The sequence below is a fragment of the Pelodiscus sinensis genome, chromosome 7, assembly GCF_049634645.1.
Source record: "Pelodiscus sinensis isolate JC-2024 chromosome 7, ASM4963464v1, whole genome shotgun sequence".
NCBI lineage: Eukaryota > Metazoa > Chordata > Testudines > Trionychidae > Pelodiscus > Pelodiscus sinensis.
In genome coordinates this window covers 26,574,159-26,595,247 of record NC_134717.1, presented here as the reverse complement: position 1 = coordinate 26,595,247, position 21,089 = coordinate 26,574,159, and the positions used below count along the sequence as shown (strand labels likewise).

Here is a 21,089-nt window from a genome sequence, read left to right as displayed (position 1 = left end):
CCCACACTTGATTTGCATCTTCCCAGCTGGGCGCCTTTTTCATTATTTATTTATTTATTTATTTATTTATTGAAATTTACAAGCCCGGAATAACTGCCCACCTCTACATGCGGCAGTGAAAGAGGCATTCAAAATAAAGCCCTATTTCGAACTACCTGTTAAACCTCATTGCAGAAGGAATAACAGGTAGTTCGAAATAGGGCTTTATTTCGAACGCCCGTTTCACTGCCGCATGTAGAGGCGGGCAGTTATTCCGGGCTTGTAAATTTCAAAAAATGGCGCCCGGCTAAGAAGATACAAATCAAGCACGGGATATTTAAATCCCGGGCTTGATTTGCAATTCCGAATGCCTACATTTGCAGCCCTATTCTGAAATAGGCTATAAGTGTAGACATACCCTCACAGATTTATAGGAGCATACACTTATGCTCCTATAAATCTGTTAGTCTAGAACGTGCCACATGACTTCTCATTGTTAGGGAAAGAAATTGCATGTAACAAGTTTCTTAGAGTATTAGGCTTAGCTGGCATGTTTTATTTTATTTTTCATAGTAACTTATTTTGATCTGTCTGCTATTACTTGCAACCACTTAAATCATACATTTTATACTTAATAAAAATCTCTTTTTGTTTATTAATAAACCTAGTGTAAAAAACTCGATCAGGAAGCCATCTGTTCAGGAATGTGGTGTGGTATCTTTTCTATACAGGGTTATGCTACCCCTGAAAGAACAGGTATGCAGCTTGAGAGTCCTTGTGGACTCTTTTTTAACGTTTGAGAACCAAAGTTTTTTGGTGGCCAAGAGTGCTTTTGGGCAGTTTCGGCTGATCTGCCCTTCCTGAACAAGCATGACTTGGCCACAGTGATCTATGCTCTTGTTACAGCTTGATTGGTTTATTGCAATGTGCTTTATGTGGGGCTGCCTCTGAAGAGCCTTTGACAACTTCAACTGGTCTGGAATGCATCTGCTTGAGTTTTAACTAATACTCATTATACAGAATACATTATGCCGGTGCTCCGGCAGCTGCACAGGCTTCTGATATGTTTCCGGGCACAATTTAAGTTGGTTCTGACCTATAAAGCCCTAAATGGGTTGGGACTGGAGCATCTGAAGGACCGTCTTCTCCCATATGAACCTGCCCGGGGATTGAGGTCAGCTGGGGAGGCTTTGCTCCATGTTCCTTCACTTGTGAAGATAAGATTAACATCTACGTGGAGCAAGACCTTCTCAGCTTTTGCTCCCAACCTGTGGAATTCTTTCCCCTGGGATATTTTCCTGGTGCCAACACTAGCATTGTTTTCAGTGCCAAGCCTCAGCTACCCTTTTTATTCATGCTTTTATTGGTATTTGAGTCTGTGTGCACGTGTGTGTGTGTGTGTCCCTCCTCTTGAGATGTCTTAGAAGATTTTATGTCCCCTAGGGTCTCATATTTTAATTGTTGAAATATATATTTATATTGTGTTTTAAAAACATTTGTAAGTCGTCTTGAATATTTTAAATAGAGAGATGGGGTAAAAATATTTTAAACAAACAAACAAACAAACAAACTGTTCCCTGTGGGGGGAAAGAGCTGTGCTTACCTCTCCTTCATTGACAAAGGGGGTGAACTTTATGAGCTTGCTCTCTATAAAACTTTCTGCAGAGTAAGACAGATTTTTCTGGGGTTCTGGTCCTACTGGGGCTGTGCACCTTGGTGCTGAGTCAGATCCCTTTAACTGAGGCTAGGTCTACATTACAAAGAAAAGTCGGAAAAAGCTACGCAAATTATGAACCACCACATTTTAGAAAAACCTTCTCTTTCGAGCCATCCCTTCCTTGTGAAACAAGGTTTACAGGGATGGCGAAAGAACACATCCGCTTTTCTGAAAGCATCTACGCATCTAGATGTAGCCTTAGCCTTCTCAGAGCTGAACTGAGCTCAGTGTCTGTATTGCTCTGCTGTGAGCCATGACCCCAACTCCATGCCAGTGCTGGGGCAGACTGGAGGGTCTGGCTCAGTAGGACAGCAAGGTGGGGTACCCCAGAGGGCTAGTAGTTGGGCTCAGTGGTATTTCAGTACATCAAGTGACAGTCTCAAAGGGACTGCTGTGACTGAACCCATCACAATAGGTTATTTTCTATTAATGATACATTTTAGATGGACCAAAATACTTACAATTTGATGAAGAAAACTGCTGATCAAATGGGCTTGATTCATTTCCAGTTTTAGTTAACCCTTTACACAAAGCAAAAAACTACTTTTTGAAATGCTCATCTAGTGGTCCCCAACTCTTATTTCATGGGACCTGATTAAAAATACTAGTTGGCCCATTAGGGCCTGGGTTTTAACCACAGCTGTATTCCAAGACTGCTGTTCTTCCAGATGATCCTGTTACAGTATGTGCCATGCCTGCGGCAGGATGAGATTAGGAATCCAAACATATTTATGCGCCCCAGCCACAAAGATCATATTGCCTTTGCCATTTTGTAACAAAACCACAATTACCACAGGCTGATTTTGACAGAAATTCAAGACTGCTCAATAAAAACGATGGAAGAACGAGCTGAAAGCTTTTATAGACTGGCTGCCAGATGCAACAGGACTATGAATAGCACAGGCTATTTCAGGAGAAATAGTCATTTTCAGATTAGGCTTGCTTGCCTATCTAATCAGATTTTCTGCTTTTTTGTTATCCATATTATTAGGTTCTTTTTTACCTGTTCATCTCAGGTTTTAGATGAATCTTAGGCTTTAGGTTTCAGCAGCTAACATTATCTAGCTACCTAGGTGGCTACTTTGCATAGGAAACTGTTAGGCATCTTCTAAGTGATGGATCCCAGCTTTTTCAGAAAACTATGACACTTCATGAGAAAAAGATCACCACTGTACCAGCTACAACTGTCTGCTGTGGCCTTATCCTTTCCCATCCCTGGCCTCTAGTGACTGCTTCATACCTTTCCCAGTTAGTAACCAATTTGTCTCCCTTTTGTTGACCATTGACTCTTTGATCTCTCTTTCCATTTGGTCAGAATTGCTTCTCCCTTTCTCTCTGACTACCAGTCTCCTTTCTGACTCCATCCTCGTGATGATTTTGAAGTCCAGCTGCTTTTCTGGGCCTCATTGAGACACCTACCTGCCTCTTACACAAAATCTTTGCAGTTTTGCTTGTAAAAATACATCATGGAACGTGACTTGCTCCTTACGTGTTAATTATAACTACCATCAAATGGCAGCGTATTCAGAGGAAGCAGTGCTGTCGGGGGGGGGGGGGGGGGGGGAAGGGCTCAGAGCAATAAGGAGATGCAAGATTATGTGAATGTTTTAGACCTCACACTAGATTTCCCTGTGGCCCTTTAGGAACTTTGAGACTGGATGGCCTTTCCCCTTCTCCTCTGCTACGAGCAAACACCAGCTTTGAGGACAATGGCTAGAAAACACCATAAGTCAAGAAAGAAACAAATCACACTCTGGAAAGTCAATATCTAAATTGGAAGGTGCAAATCTACCTCTGTATATTAAAAAATGAAAAACATGTGTTAACCAGAGCTGGATGAGAAGCAGTTTTCCCTTCCTTTGAGAATCTTTGAGACATCAAAAATAATTCCCAACCCAAATCAGGACAAAAAAGCAAAGATGTCCAAAATGTTCATAAACTAAAAATCTGAAAAAATTCAGATTGAGTAACTCAAAATGTTTATTTTTCCGAATTTGTATGGATGTCCATCTTTTGTTTATATTTATTTTTTGATACATTAACTTATATTTCTAAATAAAACATCATTTGAAAAAAAGAAAAGGAAATTTTCATTTAAAAAACATTGGAGTGGAGCATTACACAAGTCTAAAAAACTTTAAAAAAATTGAAATGGCAAATACATTGCAAAATCAGCATTTTCCAAGAAAAACATTTCACAGAAAACTAGCTGTAGTATTACCAAAGTTCTTTTATTAATGAGTCAGGCCCTTCCCCTTGATAATCACAGAGGGGGCAGGAAATGCCCCAGTGGTGTCATTAACTCTGCAAGGTTTCTCTTTCAGAGGTTATGACATCACATGGAAGAAACCCTGGGTCTGACCTTCAGATCTCTGGCATGTAGGTATTGCAGGTTGCCTGGAACACATGGCCATGTTCAACAACAGTTGCAAGATGGTGGGGTCCATTAACTTCAAAGAATTGCTGCAGTTCCCTTAAAACAACGGTACTTCAGTTGCAAGTCTTTGCTTTTTTCAGTAAAACTTAAAATGTCATTTCAAGAGGTGCATGACTAGAATGATCTAATCACAGCAAATTCTTACTATGACAATCTAACAGGATTATAAGACTGAAATTTCATGCGAACAGATGTCACGCTTCACCGAGAAGGTAATCTCTCTAAACCTGCAGAGCCCAACAGGCAGGAAAAGCTTTTAGGAAAAGTAATATGTTTAACTTTGGAGAAAAGTATTTCAGAAAATAATGCCCTATTGTTTCATTTTATAAGGAAATTTGTACAAAGCTACAGAGAGAATTTACTATGTAAAGCTATGCAAGAAGGGCGACATCACCTTCTAGAGAATAGGACTAATTTTGGTCATGCTTTCAGAAAGATGTGAACTTGAAAAAGGCCCCAGCTCCCCAAGTTCATGTACAAGTAGTCATATTGACGCCAATGAGTTCAAAGTTAAGCATGTGCTGAATTGGAGTGCATAGCAAGAGCAAGTCCCTTTGTTATATTATTCTTCATATGAACACTCTCCAAATAATTAATATTTTAATTTCCAGTTCTTTTTCATGTCAACTGTTATTTGGTGGAGTTTCTGTTCGTTCTAAGTATAATAATGCTTTAAATGAAAGTCTATATTTAGGATGTGACTAACACTGTATGTGAACACTAATGGCTAGTAGGCGCACATACTACAACAAAGTATTAGCGATGAACAGTAAGTGGAAACTGGAGCTTCTATGGAACATGATGCAAAGAAGAATCTTCACAGGAAAGAGGGAATGCCATTGAAAGGAGATAATACTTTATCATTGTACTTGATTACCTAGAATTTCACAGCTTTTGGGGTGGAGATAATGAAAGATTCATCATGGGGCTCCCTACTTTAGATTTCACTTTACTAGGTTGAAACACTATTTAATGTAGGTGTAAATATCATGTTAGAAATTAGGAAAGTGACCTGTTGCTCAGGAATTTGGCCCAATATTACTAACATGTTATAGCTCTATAGTACTTTCCACTCAAAGATCTCAAATCTTGCCCAACAGACAGCTAAATCTCACAATAGACACCTTCTACAAAAATAGTCATGTAGTCAAAAACCCAATTTTCTGTTGGAAAAAAATAATGAACTATTTTGGACCACCCCTGAGCCCAATTGATGGCTACAACTGACAATAAAGAATTAGGTAAAGTTACAAATACCAACCCCACATGGTCTGTGGGTAGAATTTCTTTTCCCTAAAAGATAAACAGCAGAGCTTTAAAAGTTCCTAAAGCTGAGATTCTAGTTGAGAGGAACACTCTGAGGCGTTTTCTGCTTTTCTATCTGCTGTAGCAAAATGCAGGTCTGTTCTCGGGGGAGGGGGAAGGGTGTGAATGCACCCCCCTCGCCCCGAATGAGCCTCCAAATAAGCGTGAAGCTCATTGTCCCAGCCTCCCTCCCCCATGCTCTGGCCTGCTGGGGGAAGGCTGGGGCTGATTTCCCCCCTCCAGGAGCGAGGCTAAGGGCAGGGCTGTGCTGTAGGGGTAGGGCAGCCACCCCTCCTCCCCCCAGAAATTCTTGTGTACAGGCCTGGTATGTGATGCTTTATAGCAGTATCCATTTTAGGCAACTACAAGATTCAACAACTGACAACATTCACATGCACAGTGCAAGGATATTTGTTTTAAAGTCAAACCCCTAGAAGTATATGATTTAGAGATGAAGCTGCCCACTCAGAGTGGGAGACTCAACCCAATCCATATTACCTGCCCCAAACCTACAGGGCTAACCTCTCTGTTGTCATAAATCAGTATAGTTCCGAGTGTGCATGCAAAAAACGTTGCCTGCCTAGCTGAGACTGAACAGAAGCCTTTGACTGTTTTAATAAACAGATCTCTTTCTAAAATGCACAGTCATAACCTAATCCATTCAGCAGGGAAATTTCTGCTACTATTTATGGGTCTAAGGAACTATTCCTACAATATGGGAAAGGTCTCAGTCAAGACAATGATGGTGGAATTCTTATATCTCACTGTTCACAATTTTTAAATTACTATTGCACTGGTGAATTGTGCAGTGACAGGCTTCCCTCTGTTGTGCTTTATGAGGAAATGTATTGCAAATGTCTCCAGAGGTGAATGGGGTGAGGGAAATGTCTGGTGCCTCAAATCCCCCAAAAACAACAGGCTCACAACATACACATGGCCTATGTCTAGGTTATTTTGAAATCCCAAAATAGTTATTTTGAAGTGAGCTTATTCCTCCTCACAAGCAGAAGTTATTATTTCAAAATAGTAGCTTTGCTAGTGTGGGCACTCGCCTTGTTATTTCAAAATAAGGGGAGTTACTTGGAAATAACTCCCGGGTGTAGACATGCCCGTGGTGTGCTACTATGGTGTATTATGGATGGGATTGCCCGAAAGACAGGCATAGGTTTGTGGCGTATTCATTGGTTCTGTTAGTCTACATGACTTCTTGTTACCCCACTTGCTGTTCAGCTATGGACATGCCACAACGTGATTTTGCTTTGTATGTTTTGGCATCTCTAGCCACCTACCGCACTGTTCTGTGTGGGAGGATACCAAGCATCTTGTAAGACCAACAACCACCACACAAGAAAAAGTACTTGACTCACCATTGTTATGAGTTCTCCAAGTCATTGTTTCATGGAATAAGTTTTTAGTTTTTGAATAATAGTATGACAACAGCACTCCTCCAGCTGGTGTAGCTCTCCTGGCATACAGTAAATTCACCCCATATTTTACCCTTCTCCAACCCAGAACACAACAATCAGCCTAAATTAAACTGGTAAAAGTAGCTTGAATAAATGTGCTTATTTAACTTTGCTGTTTGCAAATTTTGTGTAACTCACAAAGCTAATCAATCAGATTTTAATTAGGCCCTTGTTTATTCTTCATGGGCCCAGGCCCACCAACACAGAAGGGGAGGAAGGGACAAAGGAGGGAATTGCCCTAGGGCCTGGCACTTTGAAAGTGCATAGAGCTCCCAGCTTCAGCTGCTGCTACTGCAGCAACAGTAACAGTGGCTGGAGCCCTGGGCCCTGAAGAATCATTGCCGGAGTGGTGCGCTGTACACTCCAGAGTAAGGATGTTAAATTATGGTTAATTGACTAGTTGAGTAGTAGTCAATGGAATTTCCATCGACTACTCAACTAGTCGCTAGGCACTTCCGCATTCCTCCTTTGAAATGTACAAGAGCCGCTGCTGAGGCTCTGCGTGCTCCGCGTACAGCCCATGTATACCCCAGCGGGGGCTCTTGTGCATTTCAAAGCCATGGAGCCCAGGGTACGCAGGGCACTCAAAGTTCCCTGCTGAATCCAGGCTCCATGCTGTGCTGCATGCCATGTGGAGCCCGGGTCATCTGGGGACTACCCAGTTCTGGGGGAATACTGCACTGACCCTGGGTTCCACGGCTGCCCCTTTGAAATGTAGAGGCAGCATTTCAAAGGGAAAGCCACCGCACAGCTGATCCTGGGCTCAGCTGTGTGGTGCCACCCCTTTGAAACGTCTCCTCTGCATTTCAAAGGGGCAGCCGTAGAGCCTGGGGTCACCTGGGGAATCCCCAGCTGATCCTGGGTTCTGCGCAGCATTTCCCCAGAACCCAGAAGTCCCCAGCTGACCCTGGGTTCTGAGGAAATGCCTCATGGAACTCAGGGTTAGCTGGGGAGTGCCCGGCTGACTCCGGGCTTCATGGGCTCTTTTGCATTTTAAAGGGGCAGCACTGCACAGCTGAGCCCTCATGGTCAAAGGCTCATTCATATTTCAACAGGTGCTTCCAGCAACATTCAGGGACAGATTAATTACACTAAACTAAGCCTGCACCAGGCTTCATGCTTACAGAATTTATTCTGGCCCCCGCCTCAAGAATCCCTTCTGGGTTCTTTGAAATGCCCCTTTGTGGCAGAAAGGGGGGGGGGATCAATTAGGTGACTAGTCGACAGACTATCCAATAAGCAAATGTTTATTGGCTAGTCAACTAGTCTTTAACATCCTTACTCCACCACATGCTCCACACCACATGCTCCAGCCATCTCTGAGGGCCAGGGGTAGGGGGAGGTGGCTGGCTGTGTCCCCCCATGCCCATTGCTCAGGGGCTCAGGAATCCTGTCAGTTCCCCTGTTTGGGCTACTTAATATCCTTAAGAAAGAAACCCATGGCTTTTACATTAAGGCCAAAGGTGGTGGTGGTGGTGATTTTAAAAACAAAACAAAAAAATGAGTTATAAATTATATAGCTTGACTGGTAGGACTGTCAGTGAATGTAAACACCTTGCAGAAGTAAAACATTTGTGAACTTTAACATCTGCTCACAGACACTCTCCTGTGTTAGAGTATCTCTGCTTGAGGAGGGGGCCAGAATAAATTCTGTAAGCCTGATGCCTGGTGCAGGCTTAGTTTAGTGTAATTAATCTGTCCCTGAGTGTTGCTGGAGGCACCTGTTGAAATATGAATGAGTCTTTGACCATGAGGCATAATTATAAACAGGAACACATAAAGGAGCTCTGAGAACTGAGCGCGGAGCATATTTTATAATTAAGGTGAGAGTGAGGAAATGTAGGTTAATGTGCTAGAAGGCAGGGACTGATATACAGAGTAGAAACGTGTGGTGAGCTTGGGAGCAATAATTCATGAGAGAGAGTCTGGTGGGGGGTTAGCTTCGAGGCAGGGAATGTGTTTTCCGTTGTGTTGGAACAGTGCCTAGCACATTGCAGACCCTGCTAGCATACAAATACATAAGAATTGAAGGAGCTGAACACTGATTTAAATGGCACCATCTCTGCTGATCTGGTAACTGGTACATTTTGAAGCTATACAGGGGATAAATCTATATGTGACTGCAAAGCATCATAGTCCTTGTAGATAAATATTTCACATTGATAGTGAATCCTATTCTTTCTTGCTATGCTTCATAGAATTGCAAACATCTAAAGAACTGTTCTGTGTATTCATGGTAAATTGCTGCTAAGCCTTGACCAATGCCATTATTCTCTCCCCGAAGCAAACAGCAATCTAATGAACAGTCCAGTAAAATTGGTTTATAAATTGTTAATGAACTCAGAAGTCAACTCCACAGAGAGAATGCTATCAATGCGAACACTCTGAAATGTTCTTCCTGATGCTTTAACCGTTTAGCATTAATTACACTTTACAATGGGATCTATTTTCATTTTTGCTCTCTGAGAATGTGTTATATCCTTCCTCTGTAAAGTTGGTTTAGTCTTTTTTTCTTTGCCTCAGCATCACCTTCTGCTGCCAGAAGACCCTCAGATCAGCTTTTCCCACCACTAAAGCGGTCAGTGATCTGTAATGACCTTTATTATAACTTTCTACAACAGACTTATGCAAGCTTCTTTCCATTTCTGACAGGTTCACTAACTCCCCTCCAGTCCAGTAGGGATAATGAATGCATGGAGAAGCACAGACACACACATAGCATTTGGAAACCATGCCAACAGCAACCTTGAACTCCTAGTGTCCTATTATTGTTGCAAGATATACTAGAAAAGAATGGGACTCTCCCTCTACCCCCATTAAAACTACTTATAGGAAATTATATAGATAGAGATAGAGAGAGCTTGGTATTTGTCATATGATCACTCTCTGGAGGGGATTTCTGGAAACTCTTCATTTATATAATAGTGATTCCCAATTGACTCTCACTGCTCTGTTTCTTCAGGAATTTCACATTTAATCAGACTCACTGAATTGCAAACAGAACATTTATTTATTTGGATTTGGTAGTCAGTTTTAGGTAGGCTTAGTATTTCTTTCTCCAGGCCTTAAATACATGTTACACATGGAGACAATATGTTTAAGTGGGTAAGAGAGACCAGTAAAAAAAATCCCTAATCTCAGATTGCTTTAAGCTACATAGACGAGGCAGTTTATTTTTTTAAGTGGTCTATGCATCTCCCTGGAACATCTAACGAATACCATTGCTGATAAGAACACTCATAAATGTCTGAGAGATTTTGTTTATATTTCATGTCCATGTTAAAGTAGTGCTTTCTCAAAGTAATTTCAGGATCCTATCAAGATATTTAACAGAGTTACTGAATGACTGGTCACTCCACAGCCTGAACAAAAATCTATTGAAATATCTTGTATTTCCAGTTTCCAAGACCAAAATGCTTCTTTTATGTTATACAAATGAGACTAGGAAAACCAGCTAAAATTACTTCTGTAAACTGAAACCTTTTTGAAAAAAGCCCAGAATATAAAAGTATATCAGTTTGCTCAGAAGATAACTGTCTACAATGGACTTCTATGAAACTGCATCATCTTCACGTGACATTTAAATATGAATTAGCTCTTTAGTTGTCTGAAGTGTTTGCAACTGAATTATACCTCATCTACTATATATTTGAGAGAGTGTGTCTGTGAGGCTGCGTCTAGACTGCAAGCCTTTTTTGAAAGAGGCTTTTTCGAAAGATACTTTTGAAAAAAAGCATCTAGACTGCAATCTCTTCTTTCAAAAAAGTGAGCCGCTTTTTCGAAAGAGAGAAACCAGGCAATCTGGATGCTCTCTTGAAAAAGCCCTGTTTGCATTCAAGAACACCTTTTTTCGAAAGAGCACTTTCAAGAAAAGGCGTTCTTCCTTGTGAAATGAGGAGTACTGCCGTCGAAAGAAAAGCTGCGTTCTTTTGATTTAATTTCGAAAGAACGCAGCAGTAGTCTAGACACAGGTGAAGTTTTTTTGAAAAAAGGCTACTTTTTTCGAAAAAAAGCCTGGGCTATGTCTACACTGGGCCACTTATTCCGGAAAATCAGCCGCTTTTGCGGAATAAGCTGCAAGCTGTCTACACTGGCCCTTGAATTTCTGGAAAAGCAACAATGCTCTACTGTACAAAATCAGCCGCTATTCCAGAAAAACTATTCTGCTCCCGCTCGGGCATAAGTCCTTATTCCAGAACACTGTTCCAGAAAAGGGCCAGTGTAGACAGCCCAGTAGTCTTTTCTGGAAAAAAGCCCCGATCGCGAAAATGGCGATCGGGGCTCTTTTCCGGAAAAGCGTGTCTACATTGGCCACAGACGCTTTTCCGGAAAAAGGGCTTTTCCGGAAAAGCAGCCTGACAATGTAGACGCTCCTTTTCCGGAAAAACTGAAAACGGAATAGGATTCCGTTTTAAGCATTTCTGGAAATTCATGCCAGTTCAGACACAGCCCTGCAGTCTAGACACAGCCTGAGTGAGTTTCTCGGTCTGTTCAAGAATTCCTCCTAAACAATAAGAGCTAGGACCACCAAATTTGGAATGCAGTTTTGTTTTATCATAACTTAAAGCAAGGTCAGGTTTTGGTTGTGTGATGGCGGGGGGGAAGGGGTCTGAAGTTTCTCTCCCTATCCCTCACCAATGAAACTAAACATGCATAAAACCATACAGAAGAGGGACAGAATCACCAGGCAGGTGAAAGGCGCTGGCTGGGGGCTGCTCCCCAACACAGCCAGGACTGTCCCAGCCCTAAGTCTTTCACGCCCAAGGCACCCATTAGGGAGGGCAGGGGGAAGATTATGGTCCCCACCCCCCCCCCAATTCATACAGAAATATTGCTGGCTGTTCCCCTTTGTCAGGAAGCAAGGGGAAAGTGCACAGTTGGATCCATTCCTCACTCTGGTGGGGAATGCAGGGTACAGACAAACCTGTCCCTGGGGGACATGCAACCCTCCCCCAGCAGTACCCATTGGAGAAGCAGGTTCTCTGAAAGGCTGCTTTTTACCTGGCCCCAAGCTGCTGCAGTGAGAAGGGGCTGGGGTTGTTCTCGCTCCCTGGGGGAGCCTGCACATTGAACCCCCTCATCTCCAGCCCCACCCCAGAGCAATGATTTAAATGGTGCATGTACATTTTCATATTATTATTCAAAACACAAAAATTAATTGCGTTAAGGACCCAAGCAACACTTGGGTAAATCTTCTTGTAACTGTATAAATCAGGAATAAATACATGAAACCAACAGAAAGGTATAACAGTGAGTGAAGAATTAGGCCCTTTTGATTAGAAAATTAAAATTTTTTCAAGAAAGGAAACAGCCACATGCCAATTACAGATTGGCCTAATCTTAGGCATGGAAGATTTCAATTTTTTAATAATTTCAAAGGATAGTATCAGTTTATTTTTAAGTATTTCCCCCATTTATACAAATTTAAAATATTAATAGTTGTGTGAAATTGAAGGGAGTTCAGATATTGGGGAAATCCAACATTTATTTAATGGCAGAAGAGGAGAGGAGGAACCTTTTTTTGGGTTGGGAGTAGGGTTACCAGATGGTTAAACCAAAAATACCGAACACCCTCCCCCACCCCCCAAAAAAAAACTCTGGGGAAAAAAATCTGAGGAAAAAAAGGGGAGAGACCAAAGTTGTTGAGGAAAAAAGGCATGGTCCCTTTAAGAAATGCTTTTGAGGCTTTTTGGCCCTAACAGACTGCCAGTGGTTGTCTTCAATCTTGTCTTCCTCTGGGCCAGACAGCTCCCCTGCAGAACCAGGTAAGCACCCGGTATTTTCAGCTCCTGGCCGGAAAAAAACCGAAAATACTGGACTTTTCAGGTGTTCCGTATTTTCTGAATTTTTTTTACTGGACAGGAGCCGAAAATACTGGACTGTCCAGGTCAATAGCGGACACCTGGCAACCCTAGTTGGGAGCCTCTGATCCACAGAAAAATCAGTTAGTGGCCTGACTGAGGAGAAAGACAATCCCACATTCCCCTTGCACACCAGAGCCTAGACCTAGAGGGTCCCTGGCTAGTAGATTTCGTGTGTTCCAGTGCCATAGGGAGAAGATGGGGAGAGGGGCTAGGGCCCTACTGCAGGCTCCCCAGTGCTGGGGGGGGGAGGAGGCCCAAGCCTCAGGGGCCACATCCAGGCAAGCTAGGGACTGCATCCAGCCACTGGGCCTTAGGCTCCCCACCCCGACCGTAGCTGTGGAGATTTAAAAAGCTAAAGCTTTATAAAGGTTAAAATACAAACTGTCAATATTGCATGTCGAAATACACAAAGAAAACACCCTTAAAACAAGCTCTAATAAGATCTCAAGCAGCATTTTTCTTAGTCTGTTATCTTCAATGGATATATTTTTCTAATGGTGAATAAGTGTGTGTGCACACGTGCAGAGAAATGGATATTTACTGACATTTACTAATAGAAATCTAACTGTTTTAAATCACCTCAAATTCACTTTTGAGTATATGCTGATTTTTAATTAACGTCAACAGCATTAAGAATACAAGCTGCCCACTGCTGTATTGTTGGAAAACTGGCATAGTTGCACATCCTCCTAAACCTATAAGTAACAAAAGTTACCTGGGACTGGGAGGAATAACTGAGAGGGTACATCCTGCCGCTATTTTCATGAGAAGGAAGATCAGTAAACCTGCTGACCTCAACTGAATATAAGTATATACTGGAATACTTGTCCCAAGCCTGCAGGCACTCTGTTCATAGAATTACCATGAACTTCTCTTAACTCCTTAGTGTACACCAGAGTTATTTCGGAATAGCTCTCCCCACCTTATTTCAAAATAACAAGTGGAGCATCCACGCTACCAAGCCTGTTATTTTGAAATAACTGGCTGGTTATTTCGAAATCCGTACTCCTGCTATTCCTCAAGGAACAATGCTTATTTCAAAATTATGTCAAAATAGCATTAGTGTGGATGCTCTGCTGTTGCTGATTTTAAATAATTGGCCTCCAGAGGGCTCTCAGAGCTGTGCTTGCGATCAGTCTGGCCACACCTGCCAGCTCCATTGCTCCCCTTCTCTTGCAGAACTTTTAAAGTAGCAAGCTACAGGAAAAGGCTTGTGGCACAAGGAGAGCTTTGCCAGCCCTGTGTCACACCACACCATCTCAAGAGCCATGCCAGACCTCAGTGGTCCCTGAGCCCCGCACAGCTGCCAGAACTCTTGCAGCACCCTCAGCTGCCACTAGTCAAGAGAGCACCAGCCGGGACTGGTGCAGAGATCCTGGTTCTCATTGAGGTCTAAAGTAAGGAGACCAACCTCCAGGAACTCCACACCAGAAAAAGGAATGTTGAGGTCTATGAATGGAGGCCTCCAGCCTGGTCAAAAAAGGACACGCGTGGACCCTTGACCAGATGCGCATAAAAATAAAGGAGCTGGGACCATGTGCAGGACAGGCAGCACTCCGGGATCTGCATGCACCCGGGCCTGCCCCGCTCCCCGCCAGCCGGTTCCCTCCTCTGCTCCCCCCCACCAACCCTGCTCCCCTCCAGCCAGTTCCTCCCTATACTCCTCCCCCCCACCAGCCCTGCTCCCCCCCCACCAGCCCTGCTCCCCCCCGACCCCTTCTCAGTCAGCCCCACTCCCCGTCGGCCAGTTTCCCCGCAGCCAGCCCAGCTCACCTCAACCCCCTCCCAGCCAGCCTTGCTTCCTGCCAGCCGTTCCCGCCCGCCCCCATGTCCTCTGGACAGCCCCGCTCCCCCCAACCTCCTCCCGCTCAACCCCACTCCCCTCCCGGCCAGTCCCCCCTGACATCTGAGATCAAGTGTGTCCAGTATTTTTTTGAAATCATCTGGTAACCCTACCCTCACCTGCACTCACTGGTAGCACCGTGGCGGTGAAAGTGTAGGAAGGTGGCCCCAGTTTGCACTGCTTCGGGGGAGCACAACCGTGAAGAGGCTGCATTACTGCGCTTTCCCTGTTATAGTGCTGCTGGTGAGTACAGGGGCAGGTGCGGACCCCTGCTACCGGCTCTAGCCCTCCAGCCTCACTAGTCTTCCCACCGGCTGCTGGCCAGTGCTTCCTGCCTTGCGGGCATGTGACCCCTCATCCCTTACCCCTCCCTACCCCAGTTGCCACTGCAGCCAAGAACTCCCAATCCTAAAAGGGGCAGGGTGGCCACTGTGAAATTCTCTGTGGGAGCAATGAATGTCGTTCTGGTCTTCAGGAGGTTCTTCCTTTGCTAACAGGACCAAAAAGAAGCAAACGAAAGACAAAACAAAGTTTGCAATTATTTTCTAAGAGGATGAGGTGTGGTGAAAACCTAGTGAAAGAGCTAAAATAATCTAAACATTTTAAAATACATACATATCAGGCAAATAGAGCCCACTTTCATATTTAAAAACCTCATTTATTTACACAGTGTACAAAATTTACAACATTTAAAACTCAGATATTTAAAAAAGAATGCATGTTATCCAGAGCTCAAAAATAAATATGTTGAATCTCCATATTTATATGCTATTAAAATATCATATGCCACAGGCTGGCTGGTTCACTGGGAGTTTGGAGAAAGAAGAGAATTATGCAGATTCTCAGTAAACATTGTTTTCAGATAATTTAAACTTAAAATGCTATTATAAATACATGTATTGTCCACACTGCACATTTCCAGTAACACTGACTTGTGCTGGCCAACCCCACTCTTATCTATATATAAACAGAACTGGTGGCAACTTCATTTGACAGTTCCAGCTTCTCCTTGTAAGGACAAGACTGTGCTCCTTGCACACCTGCAAGTGCAGTGATGGGGATTGGGTTAGAGGAGCTGGAGCTACAAGACAGAAATAGCCTGACTCACGCTATCTAGGCAATAATGAAGCCATCAGAATAATATGGGTTAGTGTTGGAGAATATGATTAGCTGTATCTGTTACTCATCTTTCCAAAGCATGTACCTAACACAGCCTTGTAACTGCTCTGGCTGGAGAGCATTACGTGGTTCACAAGCCATGTCTCTCAGCCTAGCACTCCCTTGATATGAGATCTGCAAAGTGGCTGAGCTGCATGTGCCACTGGGAAGAGGCTCCCAGGGCCCACTTGCATATGCAGGTAGAAGTACCATGCCATCTTTACTTCTGCACTGGTGCTGGTGTTTGCAGAGTTGGAATCCCAGCCAGCAGCAGCTGCTCCCCAGCTGCCCAACTCTGAAGGCAGCACTGCCACCAGCAATGGTTCAGAAGTAAGGGTAGCAGTACCATCCCCCCCTATAACAGACCTGAGAAACCCCTCAATAACCTCTTTTTGAGTGAGTACCCCATCAATTATAGCACTGACTTTTCAAACTTAAATAGCTGAAATCATGAAATATAGGATTTTTAAAATAATACGACTGTGAAATTGACCAAAATGGACTATGAATTTGATAGGGTCATACTTATGTCTGTACCTGCACAGACACACTTGACTTTGACCATGTGTCATTTAACTGTACAAAAAGCAAATACAAAGCCTTTTATTCAATGCTATTACTAATAAAATAGAATCCTTCCCCAGTAAAAAAAGGTTAGCCACTATCACAGCATAGTCAAGGGGGCTCTATTTATCTAGCTTATCAAAAATGTTGATTATATTTAGTGAGGCTTCAGCAGTAACCTAAAAATATAACCCTGCTAATCAACCATCGAAAACAAAGTCTACAGAATAAAGTATTAAATATAGAGATACTCCCTACCTATAAAAACACTAACCTTGCAATCTCAGTAGCCAACCTATACAGCCCTAATTCCAATGAGAGTTGAGAATGCAAAGCAGTTTACAGGACTGGGCCTTAACAGCCTCAGAAAATCTACTCAAGAGGGGACCAATTTGTGTAAATGAGGGCCACACCATTAAATAGCCAGGAGCATGCCTCCACTGCATTAAAATAGCAGATTACAACCACCCTTGTAATTAATGCCAGGAATGGGAGAGATGGTCGCTGGAATTAGAGATCCACATATTTTACTCTACCATAAAAATGATGCAATTGGATGGAAACTCTGAAATTCCATGGCTTTTGATCAAAAACCATGACCATTTGTGAATGAAAATTGGCCAACTATGACTCAATTTTATTTGTAAGTAAAAATACATTTAAAAAAAATAAAGCTCAATTTTCACACTGAAAAATGTCTAAAAATATCTGAATTTTCACAAAAAAGTGTGGGGCCTAAAGAAGGAGAGTTCAGCAGAATAGTGAGGTTTGCAAATTTTCCCATAACAAAACTTCTCATATAATCCTAATAGTACAGATGTGTAGCGCAAAAGAATCTATTGGTCACTACAACTAAGACAAAAGCTTTGTTCACTGGGATCAGTAATGTTTAGCCATTACTGACATTTCAAAGAAAATCTACTGAGTTAGTGTTTGTTGACAATTTTATGCCCTCAGAAAGCACTTTCTTCTCAAATATTTCTTTTTTAAAGAGATCACTTGTATTCCAGCAATATTTCCTCCCTCTATAAAATACATTTTATCACATAATCCTTAGAGCATAAACCTGTATTATAATTTGATAAAGTGCAAATTATCAGTTGATTCTTGCTAACCCAAAATAATTCAAAATGTATCATTACATGGTTGTACAATCTATCAAAGTTCCACCCAGAGTTTGGTTTTTTTTATAAGTTTTAAGTAAAATTAGTGATGGAAACCTTAATTTACTATTGACCTTATAAAGCAAGTTAATCTTTTTTCAACACAGGTGCAAAATATTATAAATTATCATAGTATATATTACAGTTTTTCCCAATCTTAAAACAACTACCCTATTAGGATGAATTGGTTTTAAGAATTTTTTTTTTTTTTTAAACAATACATTACACTCTAAACATACCATACAAAAATAAATATTGTATAAATGATTTACATGTGATATACACAACAATTGGTGCAAAAAATATAGCTAAGACTAGTAAAAGATTCACTCTATATTCTGGTAGTGAACAGAAATAAATGATGTTTTCTTAGCCTTTCAGCATATAATCATGCACTACGATGTGTTTTTTGTCATGTAGCTATTCAAATAGTATTTTTATTACCGTTTATACACTTTGACATATACTCCAATTTAAAGATCTCAGGTGTAGTCCAGCAGTTTTTTGGTATATATAATTGTCACTGAAGTCAACAGGAATTTGGAGAGTGGGAACATTGCTGCATCAGTCCTTAATTTTGTAGGATAGGTCGAACCTCTCTAAACTGGGACTCTGGTCCAGCAACAGCTTACAAGTCTAAGGGTATGTCTACACTAGCCCCCTAGTTTGAACTAGGGAGGCTAATGTAGGCATTTGAAGTTGCAAATCAAGCCCGGGATTTAAATATCCCACGCTTGATTTGCATCTTCCCGGCGGGGTGCCATTTTTGAAATTTAGAAGTCCGGACTAACTGCCCGCGTCTACATGCGGCATTAACCCGGTAGTTTGAAATAAAGCCCTAAATCAAACTACCTGTTAAACCTCATTCCAGGAGGAATAACAGATAGTTTGATTTAGGGCTTTATTTCAAACTACCGGGTCCCTGCCGCATGTAGACGCGGGCAGTTAGTCCGGACTTCTAAATTTCAAAAATGGCGACCGGCCGAGAAGATTGAAATCAAGCCCGGGATATTTAAATCCCGGGCTTGATTTGCAACTTCAAATGCCTAAATTAGCCTCCCTAGTTCGAACTAGGGGGCTAGTGTAGACATACCCTAAGGTCTTTAGAATATCTGAGGTTTGATTTACAAAATGGGGTATGATGTCATTCTCTACAGAATGGAGGAGTTTTGATAAATAGTAACAGCATGCTCAGCATCATATCCAAACATTTTCAAGTCAGATGTAGAGGTTTCTTCCCCCACCAAGGTTCTCATGCAGAAAAAAAATATTTTCACTATTGACGGACTGCTTCATAAAAGGTATCTGTGAACAGCTGAAACTTGTTCAATCTTGCATTGGACCAGTTCTCCTCCAATGATACTCTTTTATACTGGTAGAACGCCATTGACCTCATTTATATCATGTAAGTGAGAAAAGCAGCAAACCCATTGGAAGTTTGTAGTGTGTAAAAAAAAAATGGCAGGGCAGGCATCTAAAGTGGAAAGGTTAGATTAGCTATTGTGAGGTTTCCAAACCAATCAGGAAAGTGCTAATGAGTGATATGATAATCAAATTATTCTGTTTCACATCAGTAAATAAATACCCCTCATGAGAGAGCTTCAAATAAGCAAATTATATGATTCCATAGCTGCATTTTTTTAAAACAAATATTACCACTTCATAGAGGATGAATTTCAAGGATATTCCATGTAGTAGTATATATGGGTGACCCACTAGCTTTGAAGAGATTTCAGATGTATTTCTATTCAAAAGAAAAAGTGAAAACAACTGGGATTTTTCTTCCCTTCAGGAGACTACACTTCAACAATATTTAGGTGCAGTGACAACCAAAATCAGCAAAAAATAATTAAGAAGAAATGAAATTTTGGGAATGTAACTGAAATATCATGATTTTGAAAATACATTAAGATAACATCACATATTGACACTAAAGTTTTCATCCCATTATGCTTTTCCAATAACATGAATGGCATCACTATGAAGTGAATACCAACAGGAGACATGATGTTATTATAGATATATGTTGGGAAAGTCTTTTTGTCTGATTTATAGGGGACGTTGTTGCAAATATTGCATCAGTTGCATTTCTGGGTAATGGCAAGTTGCAGATATTTCCTTCACAGCAGGAAGTACAGATCTGAAAGAAAATTAAAAAATCTCGTTCCGTAACTAGGTTATTCCACTTTTGAAGATACTCAATATCTCAGTATAATTAATGAGTGGATTTATCATGGTATTGCCAAACCACCACATTGGTCATTCGGCTTGTATGTTATACCCCGCCCCCAACTCCTTGTCTGTCCATGTACATTGTGAGCTCTTAGGTTTGGGGTCTGCCTGGCACAATGATGTCGCAATCTCTGGAGGGGCTCCTAGGGATTACTAGTATACAAATAACAGTATGGTTACACAGTCACCCCTCCTTATTCTGAAAAGGCCTGGAGATGCTGAATTTGTCTGGGCTGGTATTAAGAATAGCAAATTTGGAGTCTGACACAAGATGGTGTGGTCATGAGAGCTATCTAGGACAGGTGCATGGACTGGACAGTGACGTCTGGCATTGGGAAGGCTGTAGCATTCAGTTTGAAACAAAATACCCTTTGCTCAGATCAGGTCATTTAATACTCCTGTTTTGACTATATACTTACAGAAGAGTCCATGCAATATGTAGCATAACTTTCAGAAAATAATCATGTATTTATCTAGGCCTTTCTAGGTGCCCATCACCTGTTATCTAGGGCTAATATAATACTGGAGAATTAAATACACCAAGGTACATGTTCTATGTAGACAGCTGATTGTGAACAAATACTATTCAAAGGCCTGAATTCTGAATTACATTAAGACCCCTTTACATTATTCTTACATCATTCACAAAGGAAGCAGAGAATTTCTTCCTGGGGCTACTGCCCGATGCATCAATATTTTATGTCATTTGGGAAAACGTATCCAGTCAATACTAACACGCTCATCTACCTCTCCCCCTGCCCTTTGGGCACTGGAGGGATGAGTTCTTAGTCACCAGCATGTCAGCATGGTTCCTGAAGAAACTGTAATGGTATGGACCAAAAGAAAGGCGGGAGGCCAGAAACAAGTCAGATGGAACATGGTTTCCACACTGGTGGCCCAAGCCCCTGTGAATAGTAGGAGAGCTGCTTGTTTGTCCCTGCTTCTTTTGTCCCTCACCATCACATAATAATGTACAGGAGAACTTCACAGAGCTTCATGTGACCTCAGGCAGGAAGCAACGCTATAGCTGTAAATGGGCTAGACTACCACAGGAAACAAGAATTTGAATAGGAATATACTACTGGGACCTAACTGTGTCAGGAGTTTGAAATCTGATTCCCCTGCCCCCAATAAGACAGCTTTTTAAAATAACCCATTACTGATCAAATTAGAGGATGCAGTTCAAGCATGGAATGTCTGTTCCAAATATTTTATCCAGTGTAGCATAAAGAAGTCACCACATGATTATAGATTGGTGGGTACCCTGACTATGCCTTACATTGGTGGAGTCACAAACAAACAAAAAAACAACCCATCACTTCACAAGAGTATGTCCCCACTCATTAAAAAGCACAGGGCTG

General features: G+C 41.9%; 1 protein-coding gene across 3 annotated transcripts in view; it reads right to left on the bottom strand.

The window, feature by feature from the left end:
- Positions 1-18,511: 18,511 nt before the first annotated feature.
- Positions 18,512-21,089, bottom strand: part of LYPD6 (LY6/PLAUR domain containing 6) — a 75,519-nt gene continuing 72,941 nt past the window's right edge. For all 3 annotated transcript variants that reach the window (XM_014574855.3, XM_006125633.4, XM_014574854.3), the window contains exon 5: positions 18,512-19,636. In XM_014574855.3, the coding sequence (XP_014430341.1) occupies positions 19,475-19,636 (162 nt within the window). In that variant the 3' untranslated portion in view covers positions 18,512-19,474. The remainder of the gene's footprint in view (positions 19,637-21,089) is intronic.